General features: G+C 44.4%; 1 protein-coding gene across 1 annotated transcript in view; it reads right to left on the reverse strand.

Annotated features, from left to right (window-relative positions):
- The window catches only part of LOC126108165 (uncharacterized), a 150,414-nt gene that overhangs the window by 88,397 nt on the left and 36,509 nt on the right, over positions 1-25,508 (reverse strand). The window contains exon 2 of the mRNA XM_049913408.1: positions 6,757-7,432. Within this exon, the coding sequence (XP_049769365.1) occupies positions 6,757-7,314 (558 nt within the window). The 5' untranslated portion in view covers positions 7,315-7,432. The remainder of the gene's footprint in view (positions 1-6,756; positions 7,433-25,508) is intronic.

Genomic DNA, 25,508 nt, shown 5'->3' on the forward strand with positions numbered 1-25,508 from the left:
ATTTGTGGAACGCCGGATCTATCTACATCTACATGGATACTCTGCAAATCGCATTCAAGTCCCTGGAAGAGGGTTCATCGAACCACCTTCACAATTCTCTATTATTCCAATCTCGTATAGCGCGCGGAAAGAATGAACACCTATATCTTTCCGTACGAGCTCTGATTTCCCTTATTTTATCGTGGTGATCGTTCCTCCCTATGTAGGTCGGTGCTAAGAAAATATTTTCGCATTCGGAGGAGTAAGTTGGTGGTTCGAATTTCGCGAGAAGATTCCGTCGCAACGAAAAACGCCTTTCTTTTTAACGATTTCCTTCCCCTCCGGGTGTTGTGTCCGAACGGTTCTAGGCACTTCCGTCTGGAACCGCGCGACCGCTACGGTCGCAGGTTAGAATCCTGCCTCGGGATGGATGTATGTCATGTCCATAGGTTAGTTGGGTTTAAGTAGTTTTAAGTTCTAGGGGACTGATGACCTCAGTTGTTAAGTCCCATAGTGCTCAGAACCATTTGAACCATTTTTTGATTTCCTGCCCAAAATCCTCTGTCCCATATTTCGCGATACTGCAAAACGTGCTGCCTTTCTTTGAACTTTTTCGATGTACTCGGTCAGTCCTACCTGGTAAGGACCCCACACCGCGCAGCAGTATTCTAAAACAGGACGGACAAGCGTAGTGTAGGCAGTCTCCTTAGTAGGCCTGTTACATTTTCTACGTGTCCTGCCAATAAAACGCAGTCTTTGGTTAGCCTTCCCCACAACAGTTTCTACGTGTTCTTTCCAATTTAAGTTGTTTGTAATTGTAATACCTAGGTATTTAGTTGAATTTGCGGCTTTTAGATTAGACTGATTTATCGTGTAACCGAAGTTCAACGAGTTCCTTTTAGCACTCATGTGGATGACCTCACACTTTTCGTTATTCAGGGTCAACGGCCACTTTTCGTACCATCCATATATTTTTTTCTAAATCGTTTTGCAGTTTGTTTTGATCTTCTGATGACTTTATTTGTCGATAAACGACAGCGTCATCTGCAAACAGCCGAAGACGGCTGCTCAGATTCTCTCCCAAATCGTTTATGTAGAGAAGGAACAGCAAAGGGCCTGTAACACTACCTTGGGGAACGCCAAAAAAAATCACTTCTCTTTTAGTCGATGACTTTCCGTCAATTACTACGAACTGTGATCTCTCTGACAGGAAATCACAAACCCAGTCATATAACTGAGACGATATTCCATAAGCTCGCAATTTCAATATGACCCGCTTGTTTTCTACAGTGTCAAAAGCCTCCCGGAAATCCAGAAATATGGAATCGATCTGAAATCCTTTGCCAATAGCACTCAACACTTCATGTGAATAAAGAGCTAGCTGTGTTTCACAGGAACCATGTTTTCTAAACCCATGTTTACTGTGTGTCAATAGACAGTTTCTTCGAGATAATTCATAATATTCGAATACAAAATATGTTCTAAAATCCTGTTGCATATCGACGTTAACGCTATGGGCCTGTAATTTAGTGCTTTACTCCTGCTACCTTTCTTGAATATCGGTGTGACCTGTGCAACTTTCCAGTCTTTGGGTACGGATCTTTCGTTTAGCGAATGGTTGTGTATGATTGTTAAGTATGGAGCTAATGCATCAGCATACTCCGAAAAGAACCTAATTGGTATACAGTCTGGACCAGAAGACTTGCTTTTATTAAGTGCCAGCCGGAGTGGCCGAGCGGTTCTAGGCGCTACAGTCTGGAACTGCGCGACCGCTTCGGTCGTAGGTTCGAATCCTGCCTCGGGCATGGATGTGTGTGATGTCCTTAGGTTAGTTAGGTTTAAGTAGTTCTAAGTTCTAGGGGTCTGATGATCTCAGACATTAAGTCCCATAGTTCTCAGAGCCATTTGAACCTTTTTTTTTTTTATTAAGTGAGTTAAGTTGCTTCGCTTCTCCGAGGATATTTACTTCTACGTTACTCGTGTTGGCCGCTGTTCTCGATTCGAATTCTGGAATATTTCCTTCGTCTTCTTTTGTGAAGGCATTTCGGAAGGCTGTGTTTAGTAACTGTGCTTTGGCAGCACTTTCTTCGATAGTATCTCCATTGCTATCGCGCAGAGAAGGCTTTGATTGTTTCTTGCCGCTAACATAATTCACATACGACCAGAATCTCTTTGGATTTTCTGCCAGGTTTCGAGACAACGTTTCGTTGTGGAGACTGTTATAGGCATCTCGCACTGAAGTCCGCGCTAAATTTCGAGTTTCTGTAAAAGATCGCCAATCTTGGGGGTTTTACGTCTGTTTAAATTCTGTTTTACTCGATGACGTTCCGTTTATTATTACGAACTATGACCTTTCTGACAGGAAATCACAAATCCAGTAGTACCGACAGCGCCTAGACGCACTCGTTTAGCGCTGCAGGAGGGCCATGGAACGGGATGGAGATTATGTGGAAATATATGGTGCGTAGATAAAACACCATTCTTTCGTGCGTGTGATTCTCATTATGTTGAATAAATAATTGTTTAAGAAAAAAATCGGTGAATTACTTTCTGGGCAACCCCCAAAAAATCAAGACAGGTTCATATGATCTGTCGACATACACTCCTGGAAATGGAAAAAAGAACACATTGACACCGGTGTGTCAGACCCACGATACTTGCTCCGGACACTGCGAGAGGGCTGTACAAGCAATGATCACACGCACGGCACAGCGGACACACCAGGAACCGCGGTGTTGGCCGTCGAATGGCGCTAGCTGCGCAGCATTTGTGCACCGCCGCCGTCAGTGTCAGCCAGTTTGCCGTGGCATACGGAGCTCCATCGCAGTCTTTAACACTGGTAGCATGCCGCGACAGCGTGGACGTGAACCGTATGTGCAGTTGACGGACTTTGAGCGAGGGCGTATAGTGGGCATGCGGGAGGCCGGGTGGACGTACCGCCGAATTGCTCAACACGTGGGGCGTGAGGTCTCCACAGTACATCGATGTTGTCGCCAGTGGTCGGCGGAAGGTGCACGTGCCCGTCGACCTGGGACCGGATCGCAGCGACGCACGGATGCACGCCAAGACCGTAGGATCCTACGCAGTGCCGTAGTGGACCGCACCGCCACTTCCCAGCAAATTAGGGACACTGTTGCTCCTGGGGTATCGGCGAGGACCATTCGCAACCGTCTCCATGAAGCTGGGCTACGGTCCCGCACACCGTTAGGCCGTCTTCCGCTCACGCCCCAACATCGTGCAGCCCGCCTCCAGTGGTGTCGCGACAGGCGTGAATGGAGGGACGAATGGAGACGTGTCGTCTTCAGCGATGAGAGTCGCTTCTGCCTTGGTGCCAATGATGGTCGTATGCGTGTTTGGCGCCGTGCAGGTGAGCGCCACAATCAGGACTGCATACGACCGAGGCACACAGGGCCAACACCCGGCATCATGGTGTGGGGAGCGATCTCCTACACTGGCCGTACACCTCTGGTGATCGTCGAGGGGACACTGAATAGTGCACGGTACATCCAAACCGTCATCGAACCCATCGTTCTACCATTCCTAGACCGGCAAGGGAACTTGCTGTTCCAACAGGATAATGCACGTCCGCATGTATCCCGTGCCACCCAACGTGCTCTAGAAGGTGTAAGTCAACTACCCTGGCCCGCAAGATCTCCGGATCTGTGCCCCATTGAGCATGTTTGGGACTGGATGAAGCGTCGTCTCACGCGGTCTGCACGTCCAGCACGAACGCTGGTCCAACTGAGGCGCCAGGTGGAAATGGCATGGCAAGCCGTTCCACAGGACTACATCCAGCATCTCTACGATCGTCTCCATGGGAGAATAGCAGCCTGCATTGCTGCGAAAGGTGGATATACACTGTACTAGTGCCGACATTGTGCATGCTCTGTTGCCTGTGTCTATGTGCCTGTGGTTCCGTCAGTGTGATCATGTGATGTATCTGACCCCAGGAATGTGTCAATAAAGTTTCCCCTTCCTGGGACAATGAATTCACGGTGTTCTTATTTCAATTTCCAGGAGTGTAGAAGGAGCGTTCTACGATGTGAGATGGTATAAAATGTTCAAAGTGCCGAGAAAAACAGGGGTAAGCAACAGAGAAAGACAAGATGTAAAAGAACAAAGAGGGGACAATAAGAGTGGAAGACCAGGAATGAAGTGCTCGGATTAAAAAGGGAAGTAATCTGTAGCCCCTACCGTTCAATCTGTACATAGAAGAAGCAATGATGGAAATAAAAGAAACGTTCAGGAGTGAAATTAAAATTCAAGGTGATAGGATATCAGTGATACGATTCGCTCATCACATTGCTATCCTCAGTGCAAGTGAAGAAGAATTGCATATTACGCTGAATGAAATGAACAGTATAATGAGTACAAAATACAGATCGAGAGTAATTCGAAGAAAGACGAAAGTAATGAGAAACAGCAAAAATGAGAACAGCGAGAATCTTAACATCAGGATTAGGGATCGCGAAGCAGACAAAGTTGAGGAATTCTGCTACGAAGAGAGCAAAATAAGCCACGGTGTTGGAGCAAGTGGGACATAAAAATCAGGTTTGCGCTGGCAAAAAGGGCATTTCTGTCCAGAAGTAGTCTACTACTATTAAACACAGGTCTTAATTTGAGGAAGAAATTTTTCAGGATGTACGTTTGGAGCACATGGTGGTGAAACAGACTGTGTGATACCTGCACGCGAGAATATTGAAGCATTTGAGATGCGGTGCTACCGACGAACGTGAAAAATTTGGTGGACTGATGGGGGAGAAACGGGGAGGTTCTCCACAGAACTGTCGAGTATAGGAATGTATGGAAAATAGGTACAGGATGACAGCTGTTAACACAACAGGGAATAACTTCCATGATACTAGACAGAGAGGGAGAGGGTAAAAATTGCAGAAGAAGACAGAAATTGTTATACCTTCTGCAAATAACTGAGGACATAGATTGCAGTTGCTAACTTGAGATGAAAAAAAGTTGTCAAAGGAGGGGAATTCGTGGTGGGCCACATCAAACCAGTTACAATCCTGATGACTCAAAAACCACAAACAAATTTGATTATGTATACTATATACACTCACAACAAGTTATTTGCTTTGCTTGCTGCTGTTGCAGTTTTAATGTCCAGAGTGTATTGATTTTTTATCTGCTAGATAATCAGATCTGAAGGAGCGAGTAAGGCACAGTCGCTGTAGATACACTATGTGATCAAAAGTATCCGGACACCGCCAAAAACATACGTTTTTCATATTAGGTGCATTGTGCTACCACCTACTGCCAGGTGCTCCATATCGACCTCAGTAGTCATTAGACATCGTGAGAGAGCAGAATGGGGCGCTCCGAGGAACTCAACAGATTTCGAACGTGGTCAGGTGATTGGATGTCACTTGTGTCATACGTCTGTACGCGATATTTCCACACTCCTAAACATCCCTAGGTCCGCTGTGTACGATGTGATAGCGAAGTGGAAACGTGAAGGGACACGTACAGCACAAAAGCGTACAGGCCGACTTCGTCTGTTGACTGACAGAGGCTGCCGACAGTTGAAGAAGGTCGTAATGTGTAATAGCCAGACATCTATCCAGGCCAACACACAGGAATTCAAAACTACATCAGGATCCACTGCAAGTAGTGTGACAGTTAGGCGGGAGGTGAGAAAACTTGGATTTCATGGTCGAGCGGCTGCTCATAAGCCACACATCACGCCAGTAAATGCCAAAAAAGGCCACGCTTGGTGTAAGGAGCGTAAACATTGGACAACTGAACTGTGGAAGAACGTTGTGTGGAGTGACGAATCACGGTACAGAATGTGGCGATCAGATGGCAGGGTGTGGGTATGGCGAATGCCCGGTAAACGTCATCTGCCAGTGTGTGTAGTGCCAACAGTAAAATCCTGAGGTGGTGGTGTTATGGTGTGGATGGTTTTTCATGGAGTGGGCTTGCACCCCTTGTTGTTTTGCGTGGCACTATCACAGCACAGGCCTACACTGACATTCTAAGAACCGTCTTGCTTCCCACTGTTGAACAGCAATTTGGGGATGGCGATTGGATCTTTCGACACTATCGAGCACCTGTTCATAATGCACGGTCTGTGGCGGAGTGGTTACACGACAGTAATATCCCTGTAATAGACTGGCCAGCACAGAGTCCTACCCTGAATCCTACAAAACAACTTTGGGATAGTTTGGAACACCGACTTCCTGCCAGGTCTCACTGACCGACATCCGTACCTCACGTCATTGCAGCACTCTGTGAAGAATGGGCTGCCATTCCCCAAGAAACTTTCCAGCACCTGATTGAACGTATGCCTGCGAGAATGGAAGCTGTCATCAAGGCTAAGCGTAAAATGAAGTGTCTTGTGACGAGGGCCTCCCGTCAGGTAGTCTGTTCGCCGGGTGCAAGTCTTTCGATTTGATGCCACTTCAGCGACTTGCGCGTCGATGTGGATGAAGTGATGATGATGAGGACAACACAACACCCAGTGCCTGAGCGGAGAAAATCTCCGACCAAGCCGGGAATCGAACCTGGACCCTTAGGATTGGCCTTCTGTCACGCTCACCACTCAGCTACTGGGGGCGGACAAGGCTAAGGGTGAGCTATCACCATATTGAATCCCAGCGTTACCGATGGAGGGCGCCACGGACTTGTAAGTCATTTTCAGCCAGGTGTCCGGATACCTTAGATCACATACAGATAAATTTAAACACGTGAAAGAGAACCCAAGTGCTTTCATATGTAAAGAAGAATAAAATTTTCGTATGACAGTTAATGGGTGCGACCTACCTGCCCGTGGTGTAGCTGCAGGTGGTGCTGGTGCAGAGTGGGCCGGCTGTGGTGCTGGTGCTGGAGGTGAGGGTGTTGCTGATGGTGCGGACCAAAGCCGTAGTGGTGCCCCAGTGGTGGCGGAGGTGGAGGCGGCATCAGCGTCGCGGTGTGGAGGTCCGTACCGCCGACGTCCAGCACGCGCTGAGCGGACGAACCCGGCGCACACGGGTCCCGAGGGACCTCGCCGAACAGGGGCACCGGCTGCCCGGAGTAGCTGCCGTGGTGGTGGTGGTGGGGGTAGTGGTGGTGGGGACGGTGGTGCGGGGAATACCCGCGCACACCCGGCAGGGGTGCCAACACCGTACCCGCGGTGGTGTTGGGGTTGGTGGTGATCCCTCCTCCACTGGCGGTGTCCTCTGTAGGAGCTGGCATGGTGCCGCCGACTGGCGACCCTGCAGCCACCAGATGGTGCTGCTGGTCCACCGGGAACGAGTCCTCGGAGTCGTGTTTTGTGCCAAATCGCGCTGGGATGGCAGGTTTGTTGTCTTCAGAATCGTCTTCCACCTTCAGGTGCATTGGTGCTAGCTGGTTTCTCCTACAAACTCCAGTCCACACAAATAGTCCTCTAGCCTGGAAAATGGCACAGGTGACCTCTGCTTGCACACAACGTCGGTGCTTTGCGTGTGGAGACAACCTGAAAAGAAAATTTAAATAATGATGTATTCCTTGCAAACCATCACAGTACCTATGAAGAGTGACCCACAGAATGTGGTGTTATAAACGTCAACTATTGAAACTATAGCTACTCAGTTTAACTGTTGTTACGGTAGGCCAAGTCTGTGCAGTACACCGTCTAACATTCTGCGTGGTGTCTGTTTGTTCCAAGTCGTGTCTCCCTACCACTCTCGCGCAACGACGCTCTGAGCGTGTTTTTTAGGGAACTGACTAGTTTGAACCTGGGACCTGCTGCTGGTAAGGAGACGCCAGACTACACATGACATGTAGAATTCAAAAGAATTCAGTGAGACTAGCGATGATATAATCAAATACTTAATGATTTCAGGGTCAGCTCCACTGCACACCCTGTAAAAGAATCTTAATACTAACTAAATTTAGTGGAAGAGGTTCTAGGATTTCCTATTTTTAGTTAGCTGGTAAAATAACGTCGAAAAAGTAGTACTCACATAACATTGTTTATAAATTTCAGTATTGATAAAAGGAAATATTTTAATACAGGAGGATAAAAACCAACTGCATTCAACAAAAATGTGAACGAATATTCCCTGAATGGGTTTCCAAGTTCTACAATGGATTGAAGGATGACCTATGCCATATCACATCTATAATCTACGATAAATTTAATTTCATAAAAGAGAAAACTATCAAAAATGGTCTACAGTGACCCTCAATTATCTTTAATTACTTATTTAACTTACCATAAATTACAGTTGCTCATGTGGTTTCTCAATAATTATATAACAGAAAAATCATCGCGTTTCAGATTTTTACTTCAAGTTGCAAATGTGAATACCATGAGCTTTAATTGACGATCGACACTAGTATTACGTAAAAAGGGGATGTAACAGATGAGACTTCTGCAGTTCTCAGTGAAGCGTTATGCGCTGTTATGCGGCATCGCGTGCGTTCATTACCTTGTCGGTGTTCGTCAGGGGGCGGCGTGCAGCACAGCTCCGTCCAGCTCGCCCTCTCGGAAGCAACTCTCCTAGCAACTCATAACTTCTCCTTACTACAATTTACCGAAGTTGGTTTAAAAAAACTATCTGGCTGTGTTTTCATCTGACCAATCAGGGTCTCAATGTTAACCTTAAGCTCCGCCTACAAAAATTCCGTCTATCCAATGAGAAACGTTATACTTTTCGTGGTGGGGCAATGTTTTTAAAGTTTGCAACGTAACAGAGACGCGAAAAAGTCTCACGCTAAAACTTGCAGCTGGTGTGGCCCTTTTTAGTGTTATCGTAAGATCTATACTGTTCTTCTGGAGGGCTCTATCTTTTGGGGGGTGGTCCTGGCGGTTGGCTGGCGACGTGGGTGTCCGTCCCTTATCGTAGGGCCTTCTAGCTTAACACGGTTCAGCTCTCTGCTTCTGTTCTCGTTTCTCCCCTCGGAACTGCGTCTGTCTCACGGTGGGAAGGTATGACATGCATTTAGGCGTTCTTGTGTTAGTCTGTGGTATTCCATTTGCTCACTCGTTGATCGTATTACTTTGGTTAGTTTAATGTCAGGATTTATTCGGAGCTTTGTGACATACTACTGGATTTGCTACCATGTCAGCGTTTTCATGATAGGTGTTGGATTTGCCTGACACCTTACAACCGCTAACACAATTTCTCCCTGCCAATATTACACAGCTATGCACCAGGGTCAGGTAACAGGACAGGAGAACGAAGGTTCTACAATCATTCCAACAAATTAGTAACAAAGTCGCACGAATGAGTTAAAAACGTTTATTTTTCTTTGTGGCTTGTCGAATATTGAAGTCTGTAACACTGCATGTAATATAACACAAAAAAGTCCTTCGACGACTAAGTGCAAATAGCCGGTACATAGCAAGTATCTGTTCAGTTGTAAGAGTTCACTAAACGACGTTCCCTGTCGGTGTCAGCCCTGGACGATGATCTAAATGGTTCAAATGGCTCTGAGCACTATGGGACTCAACTGCTGTGGTCATAAGTCCCCTAGAACTTAGAACTACTTAAACCTAACTAACCTAAGGACATCACACACATCCATGCCTGAGGCAGGATTCGAACCTGCGACCGTAGCGGTCGTGCGGTTCCAGACTGTAGCGCCTTTAACCGCTCGGCCACTCCGGCCGGCGGACGATGATCTAAAACCAAGTTTTGATTGGGCGCGGCGGAAGAGGACTCGGCGTGGCGTTGTGTACGTTCTGACGTAGGGAAATCCACTCCACCACCAATCAAAACAGAGAAGAGTAAACGCACATTTTCGAAAGAATATCTACATTTTAATTATATTTTATGTTTCTTTATAAAGAAATTTTAAATTAGTGTGATTTTTTTTCGTTTCATGGTCCACTCAAAAAAAGATTATTCATATGTTATTAGTTTAAAAATTGTTTTATTAAAAAGAATATTCGCCATTAATATATACGGTGAAATAATAACAGTTGCACAATTGTTATAGATAGAGGGCACTTTTTACTGTTACCAGTCTGGTTACTCTTAAAAACTGCGATATAAGGTTTTAACAGATTAAAATTTACTTTACTGATGACAGCGAATCGAGTGTTCTGTACGGACAAGTTACTCTGTAACTGCAATATATGGTATGTTGGCGTTTAATATGTTCCAAAATTTCTTTTTGTAAACTAAGATATTTCTATCACTAACTGTATTTCTCTTATTAATTATATTTTTAACTTTGTCTAACAGATCTGAAGATGGGCAGCTAGCCCGAAACAGGTAATTGAAAATAAAGAATAGCGATCGAAGACTGAAACGCCATATTTTATTTAATGAACGATCGCGGAATTCCCATTAGGGCAATCATGTGTAGTTTAAAAAACGGGAATGTTTGAAATGAGTTGTGGCAGCCATGGGCAAGTGGTAGGAATGCGGGTTCGTGACAGCGAGTAAACAGTCCGCCATTTAAGTGATTATGGATCAATGGAACGCACAACAGCGTGCGTTAGCCATAATTTTTTTTTATAAAAACAGTGATAGTTTGGTAGCGGCGCAGAGGGAGTTTCGACGTTTCAGTAATTTAGGACGTCGTGATGCCGTCCCCGTCGAAACACGCTGTAAAATGTTGGATTGATAACTCTGAAGAGACTGGGTCTGCGCTCAATAAGAAAACGACAGGACGACCAAGAGGTGTGCGCTCGCCACCGAACGTTGATGTTGTACGCGAGTCTGTCTTACGGAGTCCACGGCTTTCAGTTCGTGAGTAAGCAGCAGTGGTTCGAATGTCTGGGACAGTCTTCGCAGAATTGTTCATCTTCATTTAAAATTCCATCCGGACAAACTACAGGTGGTGCAACAGTTGAAGGACAGCGATTACCGGTTACGATTAGGATTCACTCAACAAATGACAACAAAAATAAACAAAGACGATGAATTTCTAAACAGAATGAGATTTTCACTCTGCAGCGGAGTGTGCGCTGATATGAAACTTCGTGGCAGATTAAAACTGTGTGCCCGACCGAGACTCGAACTCGGGACCTTTGCCTTTCTCGGGCAAGTGCTGTGAGGACGGGGCGCGAGTCGTGCTTGGCTAGCTCAGTTGGTAGAGCACTTGCCCGCGAAAGGCAAAGGTCCCGAGTTCGAGTCTCGGTCGGGCACAGAGTTTTAATCTGCCACGATGTTTCATATCAGCGCACACTCCGCTGCAGAGTGAAAATCTCATTCTGGAAACATCCCCCAGGCTGTGGCTAAGCCATGTCTCCGCTATATCCTTTCTTTCAGGAGTGCTACTTCTGCAAGGTTCGCAGGAGAGCTTCTGTAAAGTTTGGAAGGTAGGAGACGAGATACTGGCAGAAGTAAAGCTGTGAGGACGGGGCGTTAGTCGTGCTTCGGTAGCTCAGATGGTAGAGCACTTGCCCGCGAAAGACAAAGGTCCCGAGTTCGAGTCTCGGTCGGGCGCACAGTTTTAATCTGCCAGGAAGTTTCATATCAGCGCACACTCCACTGCAGAGTGAAAATCTCATTCTGGAAACATCCTCCAGGCTGTGGCCAAGCCATGACTCCGCAATATCCTTTCTTTCACGAGTGCTAGTTCTGCAAGATTCGCAGGACAGCTTCTGTAAAGTTTGGAAGGTAGGAGACGAGGTACTGGCAGAAGTAGGGCCGTGAGTCGTGCTTCGGTAGCTCAGATGGTAGAGCACTTGCCCGCGAAAGGCAAAGGTCCCAAGTTCGAGTCTCGGTCGGGCACACAGTTTTAATCTGCCAGGAAGTTTCAATTTCTAAACAAGTTGTGGATGTCAGATGAGGCACATTTTCATCTCACAGGTTATGTGAATAAACAGAACTACCGTTACTGGGCAAACACAAATCCTAATGACGTTCATGAGCGCCCTTTACACGCTAGCAAAGTGACAGTATGGTGTGGTGTTTCATCAATGTGATTATCGGACCGTATTTTTTGCAAATCAACAGGGACACCCAATAACTGTCAGTGACGATCGTTATACGTGGAGATGTTACGAACTTTTCCGTTACACCTGCACTTTCCAAACGTTCAAGAAGCCTGGTTTCAACAGGACGGAGCAACATCACACACTGCACGGCAGTCAACGGCATATGTGCGAGAATTGTTTGGCAACGCGTGGTGTCACGATTCGCTAACATTACCTGGCCCCCTGATCGCCAGATTTATCCGTCTGTGATTTTTTTCTTGTGGGGCTACATCAAGAGCAAAGTCTGCACGACTCGACCGAAAACCCTGGATGAGTTAAAACAGAGAATTCGGGGTGCAATTCACAGTATTCCAGCTGAGATGTTGCAGCGGTCGATGAGGAAACTCAACAGCAGATTTCGCGAATGTATTCGTACAGGAGGACGCCATCTAACGGTGCCGTAATTTTTTAAAAAAATGGTAAATGCCGTCAGTGTTTCGTAAATGGCAAAGTTGTAAGGTTTCAATTGCTATGAATGCAATTTCATTCTTCATCACTTCCAGTTTTATTGGATTGTGGAAATGTTTCCGTTTTTCTGTGTCATCCAGTATGTCTAGAAAGCATTACTCGAAAATGCCCCAAAAGCCCGTATTTTCTTCCATATACAAATACTTTTCCAAGCCGCCTACCATTTACATAGCCGGCCGGAGTGGCCGTGCGGTTCTAGGCGCTACAGTCTGGAGCCGAGCGACCGCTACGGTCGCAGGTTCGAATCCTGCCTCGGGAATGGATGTATGTGATGTCCTTAGGTTAGTTAGGTTTAATTAGTTCAAAGTTCTAGCCACTGATGACCTCAGAAGTTAAGTCGCATAGTGCTCAGAGCCATTTGAACCAATTACACACTGTTCATTCCACCGATTTTAGAGACTGTATATTACAGTCCTCATCGATCTGGGACACTGAAACAATTCCAGAAAACTGGAATGCTGTGTTCATTCACCCTCGTCATAAAAAAAAGGGGACGAAACAGATCAATATCTGGAGAGGAACTTCATTGCTACACTTAGAAAACAAAATGTTGTCGAAAGCTCTTCGTCACCTAGATAATTGAATTGGAGGATATCAAGCTGGATTCAGGAGCAATATCTGTAGTGGACTGACAAGACAGCCAGTCCACAGTGACGGGTAACCGAAAGGCACGCGTACACACACGCCGACTGGCGTGAAGTCTGGAACAGGATACGTAATGAATGCTAATAAGAAAAGTACGTAGCTTCTATAATACTTAACTTTACTTCATCCTTGTGGTACATCGCTCTTGATAATACAAATAAGACTCTTTCCAGATATGGTTAATGGCGCCTTGCTAGGTCGTAGTCATAGACTTAGCTGAAGGCTATTCTAACTGTCTCTCGGCAAATGAGAGAAAGGTTTCGTCAGTGTAGTCGCTAGCAAAGTCGTCGTACAACTGGGGACGAGTGCTAGTACGTCTCTCTAGACCTGCCGTGTGGTGGCGCTCGGTCTGCAATTACTGACAGTGGCGACACGAGCGTCCGACATGTACTAATGGACCGCGGCCGATTTAAAGCTACCACCTAGCAAGTGTGGTGTCTGGCGGTGACACCACAATAAACCCTACCCGGTCCACTACAAATTCTAAATCTTACATAATTAGGTGTGTGGCAGAATCAAATGAAAAGACAGTAGTAACTTTTGTTGATTTTAAAAAGGCTTATCATTTGGATAAACACAGATTCTCTTGAAACTTCCTGGCAGATTAAAACTGTGTGCCGGACCGAGACGCGAACTCGGGACCTTTGCCTTTCGCGGGAAAGTGCTCTACCTTAATTCAACAAGCTCGTGCAAAACACGGTGAGGCGGCGCGGTTCTTTCTGTCCCTTTACGACGCACCTGCACCTACCTGTGAACATTGTCTCAGAAGATCATCAGTAGGGAAGCCGAGCGAAACCTACTGTACTTCGACGCGAACCAGGCTGCAATTAAAGTCACTAACTCTACGTTTCGGGAGAAAGTTTTCACACGAAATTACAGGTTGGAAATTTTTTTTCTTAATTAATATATTCTGAAACTTAGGTGAACAAGTATCACTGCCAAGCCCGTGCTAGTCTTAACGCAGTCACTCACAATCCCTTTCACTCACGTTAGCGAGTACGCGAAAGAACTTGCCCCCCTTCTAACAGCCGTGTACCGCAAGTCTCTAGAGGAACGGAAGGTTCCAAATGATTGGAAAAGAGCACAGGTAGTCCCAGTCTTCAAGAAGGGTCGTCGAGCAGATGCGCAGAACTATAGACCTATATCTCTGACGTCGATCTGTTGTAGAATTTTAGAACACGTTTTTTGCTCGAGTATCATGTCGTTTTTGGAAACCCAGAATCTACTATGTAGGAATCAACATGGATTCCGATCGTGTGAGACCCAACTCGCTTTATTTGTTCACGAGACCCAGAAAATATTAGATACAGGCTCCCAGGTAGATGCTATTTTTCTTGACTTCCGGAAGGCGTTCGATACAGTTCCGCACTGTCGCCTGATAAACAAAATAAGAGCCTACGGAATATCAGACCAGCTGTGTGGCTGGATTGAAGAGTTTTTAGCAAACAGAACACAGCATGTTGTTATCAATGGAGAGACGTCTACAGACGTTAAAGTAACCTCTGGCGTGCCACAGGGGAGTGTTATGGGACCATTGCTTTTCACAATATATATAAATGACCTAGTAGATAGTGTCGGAAGTTCCGTACGGCTTTTCGCGGATGATGCTGTAGTATACAGAGAAGTTGCAGCATTAGAAAATTGTAGCGAAATGTAGGAAGATCTGCAGCGGATAGGCACTTGGTGCAGGGAGTGGCAACTGACCCTTAACATAGACAAATGTAATGTATTGCGAATACATAGAAAGAAGGATCCTTTATTGTATGAGTATATGTAGCGGAACAAACACTGGTAGCAGTTACTTCTGTAAAATATCTGGGAGTATGCGTGCGGAACGATTTGAAGTGGAATGATCATATAAAATTAATTGTTGGTAAGGCGGGTTCCAGGTTGAGATTCATTTGGAGAGTCCTTAGAAAATGTAGTCTATCAACAAAGGAGGTGGCTTACAAAACAATCGTTCGACCTATACTTGAGTATTGCGCATCAGTGTGGGATCCGTACCAGGTCGGGTTGACGGAGGAGATAGAGAAGATCCAAAGAAGAGCGGCGCGTTTCGTCACAGGGTTATTTGGTCACCGTGATAGCGTTACGGAGATGTTTAACAAACTCGAGTGGCAGACTCTGCAAGAGAGGCGCTCTGCATCGCGGTGTCGCTTGCTCGTCAGGTTTCGAGAGGGTGCGTTTCTGGACGAGGTATCGAATATATCGCTTCCCCCTACTTATACCTCCCGAGGAGATCACGAATGTAAAATTAGAGAGATTAGAGCGCGCACGGAGGCTTTCAGACAGTCGTTCTTCCCGCGAACCATACGCGACTGGAACAGGAAAGGGAGGTAATGACAGTGGCACGTAAAGTGCCCTCCGCCACACACCGTTGGGTGGCTTGCGGAGTATAAATGTAGAAATGTAGATGTAGATGTAGATGTTAGCAAGTTTATGGTGTTGCATTTCCCGAAAACGTAATAGCTACAAAAAATACGGATTGTTTTTTATTGAGAATGCTCGCCAAATATTGAGTCTGTCGGTACCAAATGCAGTCACAGTTTTCAGCCACCAACCTGCTCAATACCCCTTGCGGAATTTATGTCTTTTCTCGTCACAAAATTCACTTAAAAATTCCGAAATTTCTACACACCCATCGGAATAATAGTGCCGTCACTTTACAACACTTTGATGTATGAAACACAGCCAGATCTGGCAACTTATCGTTTCCATCAGAACTACTACTACACACGTCCGAACTGTTTCATGGCTAGGCTCCGACTCCTCTCTAGAATATTCTATCAGCAGAGAAAGGCGCGCGAAGAATATTGCTTTACCATTGGTCAGTTTACTCAACAGCCAACAGAAACAACATTCTCCCGCGTCAGTCCGCGCTTTTCATCAATAACCAATCGCAAAATAGTAAACCTAACGAATACACTTTTTACCTACGTAATTATCTAATATGCTGAAGTTTTGCTTATGCATAAAGTTATTTACTATTCTTATTTATACCTGAATTAACTTTCCCTTTACCATAAACTTACTTTACAAATCTATTCTACAAAAATCCCCTTTGTCCACATCCATACTTCTTCGAAATGTTCCCACGCTAAATCCCAATACATAACACGTTATTCTGACTGTTGCCAGCATCATGTTTAGAGTACCAGGGAAGCAGGTTGCTAGCCTTACTTGCCCCGAGTCCCATTGGGTTTTACCCCTAACGGCTGAGGGACTAACCGGTGGATTTGGCAGTCTTTGCCGTATGAGCGCAAAGGTGACCACGACTCAGAATGTGTCCGAGATGCCCAGCCTTATTCCAAAGTAGCTGGTATCCCGACTGTCGGGAACACTTACTTGACCACTCATACGTTGCCCGTGGTTCATGAACGGGTAAGACAAGGCTGCAACCTGTCTCCACTGTTGTTCATATTATTTATGGATCATATGTTGAAAACAATAGACTGGCCGGGTGAGATTAAGATATGTGAACACAAAATAAGCAGTCTTGCGTATGCGGATGACTTAGTTGTGATGGCAGATTCGATTGAAAGTTTGCAAAGTAATATTTCAGAGCTAGATCAGAAATGTAAGGACTATGGTATGAAGATTAGCATCTCCAAAACGAAAGTAATGCCAGTGGGAAAGAAATATAAACGGATTGAGTGCCAAATAGGAGGAACAAAGTTAGAACAGGTGGACGGTTTCAAGTACTTAGGATGTATATTCTCACAGGATGGCAACATAGTGAAAGAACTGGAAGCGAGGTGTAGCAAAGCTAATGCAGTGAGCGCTCAGCTACGATCTACTCTCTTCTGCAAGAAGGAAGTCAGTACCGAGACTAAGTTATCTGTGCACCGTTCAATCTTTCGACCAACTTTGTTGTATGGGAGCGTAAGCTGGGTGGATTCAGGAAACCTTATCAACAAGGTTGAGGTTACGGATATGAAAGTAGCTAGGATGATTGCAGGTACTAGTAGATGGGAACAATGGCAGGAGGGTGTCCACAATGAGGAAATCAAAGAAAAACTGGGAATGAACTCTATAGATGTAGCAGTCAGGGCGAACAGGCTTAGATGGTGGGGTCATGTTACACGCATGGGAGAAGCAAGGTTACCCAAGAGACTCATGGATTCAGCAGTAGAGGGTAGGAGGAGTCGGGGCAGACCGAGGAGAAGGTACCTGGATTCGGTTAAGAATGATTTTGAAGTAATAGGTTTAACATCAGAAGAGGCACCAATATTAGCACTGAATAGGGGATCATGGACGAACTGTATAAGGGGGGTTATGCTCCAGACTGATCGCTGAAAGGCATAAACAGTCTTAAATGATGATGATGATGATGATGATAACACGTTAAACAATTATCTTCATATTAACCTTAAACCACACTCACGCATCATTCATGCTGCTAAAACACATTTATAACATTTTACCTACACAAAAAGACATAGTAACACTTCATGAAAATACTAGAACAGTTTATGAAAATCATTCCATTACTTTAGTGCACTCTAGTGCGCACAATCGAAAATATATCAGTCCCCTATCCAATATCCTCTATCGGCTGATACATAAAACTACGGGAGCGTCCAGTCTCGCGTCACCATCTGTCACTATCCAGGTCTAAGACACATCTCGCACTTAACCGCCTCCAAGGCAGGATCGGTATACGGCGCTACGCCTCCACGGAATCTAAAGTTAAATTTCTTGCGACAACTTCTAGTACCTTCCAAATGGGATCAGGAGTCAGACAAGGGGTCGGTGACCCACTACCATTCAGTTGTGTACTGGAAAAATTTGTGAGATAGTGGAAAACAGTAGAAAAAACATAAAGTTAATAACTACATAAAGCTGGGTAGATCGAAAGAAGCGATAAATTGTTTGGCCTTTGCAGACGATCTCCTAATAATTGGTGGGACCTCAGAGTTTGCGAAGAAAAGACTGGGAAATATGAAGGAGACAGCTGAAAAGACAGGACTGCGAACATCTTTTGAACAGGGGGAGGACATGACAAACGAAAATAACTCACAGCAAATTTTAAAAAGCAAGCAAACAGACAACTTGAAATATCTGGATGAAAATATAAACATAAAACGCGCTAAAGAAGCAGCTCTTCTCAGAACTGAAGAATGAAAACACAGACATGAAAGTAAGAAATCTGTACAGTAAGCACCGTTTTGCAGAGATGTTAAACTAAGGCAGTATAATACAGTTGTAAAACCTGAAGTCGCCTATGGGTCGGAAACACCAATTCTTCTTGGACGCAAAAATGCGTTTCATTGACTTTTCTTCAAATGTTCAAATGTGTGTGAAACCTTATGGGACTTAACTGCTGAGGTCTTCAGTCCCTAAGCTTACACACTACTTAAGCTAAATTATCCTACGGACAAACACACACTCAGGCCCCAGGGAGGACTCGAACCTCCGTCGGGAGCAGCCGCACAGTCCATGACTGCAGCGCCCCAGACCGCTCGGCTAATCCCGCGCTGCTTGACTTTTCTCATTTTGTGAATACCGAAGGAGCGATCTGTTTCACTTGCTAAAAACATTCAACAGATTAGATTACATAAATATTTCTTTACTGAAGACAACCGGTTTAGACAGACTCTGCTGTAATCCTCAGATCTTAAAAATCTTTTTGTTGTGAAACGTGCTCATTTTACGGTGAACCTCACGCCAAGTTGTCACGCCGATAAAAAGTCTTTTACAATGTGCAGACTTTTATATCCACATGGCAGTTTGGCGTGAGGTCCACTGTAAAATGAGGACGTTTGACAGAAAAAAAAAGATTTTTAAGACCTAAAGATGTCAGCAAAACCTGTCGAAACCAAATGTCCTAAATAAAGAAACATTTATGTGATCAAGGCTGTTGAATGTTTTTAGCAAAAATGCATTAGAAGTTTTGTAAAAGAAAGAAAAAAAATTGCGAAAAATATTAAGTGCAATCAATAACTAAGATAGCAATTGGATTTTGCGATCAAAAAAAGAAATGTACTGATTTTGCCTGAAACAACAGATGAGATTAGGAAAAGATGTGTTACACTCCACGCCGGCCGCGGTGGCCGTGCGGTTCTAGGCGCTCCAGTCCGGAGCCGCGCTGTTGCTACGGTCGCATGTTCGAATCCTGCCTCGGGCATGGGTGTATGTGATGTCCTTAGGTTAGTTAGGTTTAAGTAGTTCTAAGTTCTAGGGGACTGATGACCACAGCAGTTGAGTCCCATAGTGCTCAGAGCCATTTGAACCATTTTTTTTGGTTACACTCCACGGATGTCTAGAGACAATGAGGAAGACGGATTGACAAAGAAGATCCGGACGTTCTTCCAAATTAGGAAAACAGGGAAAGAGAATGGGTGGGGCGGCAAGAGCGCAGAGGACTTAGAAATCTGGAAATTTGTGGTTAGTTCGAACTGGGACCAAACTGCTGAGGTCATCGGTCCCTAGGCTTTCTCACTACTTAGTCAAACTTACGTACGCTAAGGACGACACACACACCCACGCCAGAGGGTGAACTCGAACCTCTGACGGGAGGAGCCGCAGGACTTAGAAGAAACGCAAATTGAACAGGAGGTCTTACTCAGCAAAGTCCGATGAAAAGTCAAGAAATTCAAAGATTTTCAGGAGAAGAAAACAAACAAAAGAACAACGGAAGTCAAGTGGTCAGATGAGAAAATAGGTTTGGAGAAGGAAGAAATAAAAAGTTACCTTGACATGGTTCTCAGAGAAAAAACGCCTCGGAACTTTTTTAATTACACCTTGTTCATAAATCGTTTACTACAGTATGTTTAAGAAGTGTTGTAATGGTCACTAGATGATGACCCACAAAACACCTACTACAGTCTACCTCAAGAGCAGCAGCGCAGATGGGTCCCGTGTGTGGCGGTATTTGAACACCGTTTCTATACACATGTAACACCGTACCCATTAAAAGAAACACTGCGCTCCACGGTATGTCACGCAAGTACGTAGTGTTGTCCCAGTAGTAGTAACTACTCCTTGGATCGAAAGTTTCTCATTACATTCAGAAAAAGTAACGCCCCTACAGAATGTCCAGGATGTTTTGCTCCAAAGTATGATGTCTGCACCCTACCCTACCATTCTGCTGAGACAGGTTATCTCTGAATCTGCAACAAAACTGTGCCGCGTTTGCGGACGCATTCAACACTGTTTTTACACATGGATCACTGTGTTTACGTCAAAAGACGAAGAATTGTACTCCACAGCCTGTCACCCTATGTTATCCCGATAGCAATAAACATTCAGAAATAGACCACTACCCCTGCCTACCTTGTGCGACTGCGAAGAAATGCTAATCATCTGCATACCCAAGCATGTGCTACACTTGATACCAGCGTTTCTTGCATGCCGACTTTATGCGTTTGCAGTTTTAATGGCCAGTTGTATATTCCATCCTGAGAGATACACATATTCTTAACTGTGTATGATTTCTTCAGTTGAACTACGTAACCAAAGTTTATTTTACGATATTAGCTTCAATTTTTCGTAATTCGTAGTTCTTACTCCACCTATACAGCTTTTTTAACGTACGTTCGTTCTTTTTCACTCCGATAAATGTTTCTTTCATCAACCTTCAGGAGAAAATCGTAGTTCTAACATGCGCCATTTTTTTACGATGTGCGACTTTATGCGTTTGCAATTTTAATGGCCAGTTCTAAATTCCATCCTGAGAGATACACATATTCTCAACTGTGCATGGTTTCTTCACTTGAGCTACGTAACCAAAGTTTATTTTACGATATTAGCTTCAATTTTTCGTAATTTGTAGTTCTTACTTCACCTGTACAGCTTTTTTTAACGATCGTTCGTTCTTTTTCACTCCGATAAATGTTTCTTTCATCAATCCTCGACAGGAAATCGTAGATCTAACATGTGTTATTTTTTTTTTACGATGTGCAATTTTGGCGTAATGACAACTGACTGTTTCGTATACGATTCGAAATGTAGTCACTTAGGATGTTACAGTAGCCATTTTGATTACGTCACTGGTGAAACTATACACGTGGTATGGGAATCCAGACGTTATCCCCTCTTTTTTTCTTTTCTTTGTGGCTAGGAGCATTTCTTCCGTGAAGCAACGCGTAGGCATCTTTCCTGAAGATTTTCTGCTGTCTCCGAGGCGCAAAGGAGTCGGCAGTTCCTGGCCGAAGGAAACAGAAGGGAGAGAGTGGGGGACGGGAAGGGGGAAGGGGGGAAGGGGGTGAAAGGGGGGGTAGTGGGGGGCTGTCGCCAAGATCATAGCTCGGAAGCAAAAAACTTGACAGCCTGTGAATGACGTCACGCGTCTAGGCAGGCGACGCTTCGGAGACGAGGGTGGCCACTCATACTGTCTTAGTCACGTCTTTCCCTGACGTATCTGCCTTTTATCCCGGAATGGCATCCTGCTGAATTTCCACTACCCCGCTCTCACTGAATTTCGTTGGCATTCTCCGTAAATGAGAACCATATCGACCTGTTCTTTGAAGGAATACATCATTCAAATTCGCTTGAATCGACGATACTAGTCTTACCGTTCCTGTTGTTGTTGTTGTTGTGGTCTTCAGTCCTGAGACTGGTTTGACGCAGCTCTCCATGCTACTCTATCCTGTGCAAGTTTCATCATCTCCCAGTACCTACTGCAGCCTACATCCTTCTGAATCTGCTTAGTGTATTCATCTCTTGGTCTCCCTCTACGATTTTTGCCCTCCAAGCTGCCCTCCAGTACCAAATTGGTGATCCCTTGGTGCTTCAGAACATGCCCTACCAACCGATCCCTTCTTCTAGTCAAGTTGTGCCACAAACTCCTCTTCTCCCCAATTCTGTTCAATACCTCCTCATTAGTTATGTGATCTACCCATCTAATATTCAGCATTCTTCTGTAGTACCACATTTCGAAAGCTTCTACTCTCTTCTTGTCTAAACTATTTATCGTCCATGCTTCACTTCCATACATGGCTACACTCCATACAAATACTTCTTGGAAACGACTTCCTAACACTTAAATCAATCCTCGATGTTAACAAATTTCTCTTCTTCAGAAACACTTTCCTTGCCATTGCCAGTCTACATTTTATATCCTCTCTACTTCGACAATCATCAGTTATTTTGCTCCCCAAATAGCAAAACTCCTTTACTACATTAAGTGTCTCATTTCCTAATCTAATTCCCTCAGCATCACCCAACTTAATTCGACTACATTCCATTATCCTCGTTTTGCTTTTGTTGATGTTCATTTTATACCCTCCTTTCAAGATACTGTCCATTCCGTTCAACTGCTCTTCCAAGTCCTTTGCTGTCTCTGACAGAATTACAATGTCATCGGCGAACCTCAAAGTTTTTATTTCTTCTCCGTGGATTTTAATACCTACTCCGAATTTTTCTTTTGTTTCCGTTACTGCTTGCTCAATATACAGATTGAATAGTATCGGGGAGAGGCTACAACCCTGTCTTACTCCCTTCCCAACCTCTGCTTCCCTTTCATGTCCCTCGACTCTTATAACTGCCATCTGGTTTCTGTACAAATTGTAAATAGCCTTTCGCTCCCTGTATTTTACCCCTGCCACCTTCAGAATTTGAAACAGAGTATTCCAGTCAACATTATCAAACGCTTTCTCTAAGTCTACAAATGCTAGGAACATAGGTTTGCCTTTCCTTAATCTAGCTTCTAAGATAAGTCGTAGGGTCAGTATTGCCTCACGTGTTCCAACATTTCTACGGAATCCAAGCTGATCTTCCCCGAGGCCAGCTTCTACCAGTTTTTCCATTCGTCTGTAAAGAATTCGCGTTAGTATTTTGCAGCTGTGACTTATTAAACTGATAGTTCGGTAATTTTCACACCTGCTTCCTTTGGGATTGGAATTACTACATTCTATTATAGTTCAATTCTTTTATCTTGGCGGTTCGCGCATGCCCGCCCAGACGCGGGAGATAGCTGCGTTGCCAGTTGTACGCGCCAAGAGAACCAGCGCCATAGTACAGTATAGTTCGCAAGCTTACGTTTAGGGGGGAGCGCGCAGTTTATGAAGTAAAGCCACCACGGCCGCATTAACCCTTTCGCTGCTACAGAGACGTGCTCCCCGCATTCCGAGCTGTGCGCGATTTTGTCATCACTGCACTGCTCGCCTGTGCAGACACACTGTGTTTCGACTGCTTTGACACACTATATCATTCGATTTCACAAATACTATTTGGCCCAAAAATTTGATTTTTACACATCTTCTCGACTGATACCTTCCCCCCATAAATGACTTAATTTTGTTTCGATGTTCAATGCAGTTATTTTGCAGTATTAGATGTAGTAAACCACTGCACGAAATTCTGAAGAGTTTGCAGGGGTAAAAGTCCATAGCGTATACTTTCCGTACGGTCGATTTTAGTTGCCACTAGAAATTTCAAAAAATTACATTCAAACGAATAAATTCATGAAGTTAAGCACAGAACAAGGTTTGAATTCAGAACCTTTGCTTAGCAGTCATACACTTTAACCATTACAGCTGGTCATTCAATACATCTCCCGGAGGACTTTAAAATGTCACGCAAAGTACCGACAAACAATGTTGGTATGACTATGAATTACTCACGTTTCGTCGAAGTACAATAGGAAATAAACAATTACCGCTGTTCTTTATTGCGAAAAAGCGGTTAGTGAGAATGATACAAACACCTTTCCTTGCTATCGCCTGAATTAGGAGGCTTATTGCTTGTTTGGTTTAATTAATTAATCGAATATGAAGCAATTGGTATAAACAATGCTTTTTCCAAACTTTCTTTTATAGAAAGTCTGGTATCATGACATTGCTTTTGTTCAATTACTTTATTTATGACTGAACGTTTCTAAAACTGAAGTCACTCGTCCGTGCTCTGCACTGCAGTCGAGCTCTGGCAACGTCGCTTTCTGTTCATTGGCTGACTGTGTTTTGTGACGTCAGATGCGCAGTACACGAACCTAAACCCGGCCGCCGTCGTAAATGATGCGCACTTTAGTGTTGTATTGCGAAACCGTCGAATGGTGTTCACGTGTCAATGGCACATCAGATGGATACGCCGTATTTGGAGAATATTTACTATTTGCACGATATAGGACAAAGAATTGTCAGAGCATGTGCTTCGACAAGTTCTGAAGTGACAAGGAATACCACGCAATCCATGACAAGAAGATTGCAGCGCTACACTGATACCAATGGTCATCACTTCGAACACCTTTGGTAAATAGACTTCCGTGCCACCTTTTCACCTTCGTTGATCTTCAAAGGCCTTACTGTTACACATCATTGGATTCGTCTCGATAGCCACTATCATGAAATAAGTACCATAGCATCCCATTTACAAAAACAAAGTTGACCTTCGTATCTCTGAAACGACCCCAGCTAACAACAAAAAGCAACGTATATTATGGCCCCCGTTGTCCCATGCAACCTTTGTCCCACAAACTTTTCAGCTCCTGTCATACCTTTGGAGTTATTCTTGGTGGCAATAGTTAGTGACTCACCCTGTATAAAAAGGGTAAAAGAACTGCCCCGTGAAAGGGTACAGTACCGCCCGACATTGAAAATAGGTACAACATACTTCATTATTTTTGTCAGAACAACACTTTTTTTTTGTAAAATAACTCAATTTCAATTAATACAGCGAAGCCGGATACCAGTGTAGGAAAGAATGACAATTTATTTATTTAATTTATCATATGTGCACTCCCACAAAATAAATCCCTTCATCCAGTTTGGTGAGATCTTTTGAAATGAATGAATGTATGGTCGTCTGCTAACCGCAGATAGTGAATGTGAATATACGATCATCTTTGAGTCGATCCTTTGGCCACCTTTGGTGGAACCAAAGAGATGAAATTTACCAGAGCTTTGAGCGCCTGAAATGTAGCTGGCCAATAGGGTAGTAAGGTGCTCCCCCACTTCAGCAGAGGTGGAGAGGACATCGAGAACGGCCATGTTTTAGGCACTCTGCCGCTGGATCCTGTGCTGTTAACACCTGTTTTAGTTGCGCTCCGTAATGACGAAAGAGTGGAGTCATGGTATGCATGTGGAATATTTAAGAGTAGTTTGAAATAATAATTTCTCTATTTCAGGAACTTTTGTGGGGAGAATTAAAGGTCAGGCAGGTAATATTAATGGGATTGTAGTAATCTTCGGAAGTGACCAACGGTCACAAAGAAACCACGTGTAGCAATAAGTTGAAATACTTCCGTGTGCTTAAGTTAAGCTGAATTACTAGCGTGTGTACAATAAGTTGAAATATTTAAGAAATAGCGTGTGTACCATAAGTTGAAATATTTAAGAAATGGCGTGTGCAGGACTTGAAATTAGAGACGAGTATTTCCACGTGGTGAGTACTGTGTGAGTCTCAATCTGTGTATGAGACAAAGGATAAAGAGAAGTACTCGTCCACGGTATCAGTTGAGGACTCGCGTGTGTGATGAATACATTAATATTACTTTGCGTGTGACGCTAGATTCAAACTCTGTGAGAGAAGTAAGGTGAGTCGGCCGTCTATGCAGCAACGCCAC

This window comes from Schistocerca cancellata, chromosome 11 (genome assembly GCF_023864275.1).
Source record: "Schistocerca cancellata isolate TAMUIC-IGC-003103 chromosome 11, iqSchCanc2.1, whole genome shotgun sequence".
NCBI classification, from domain to species: domain Eukaryota; kingdom Metazoa; phylum Arthropoda; class Insecta; order Orthoptera; family Acrididae; genus Schistocerca; species Schistocerca cancellata.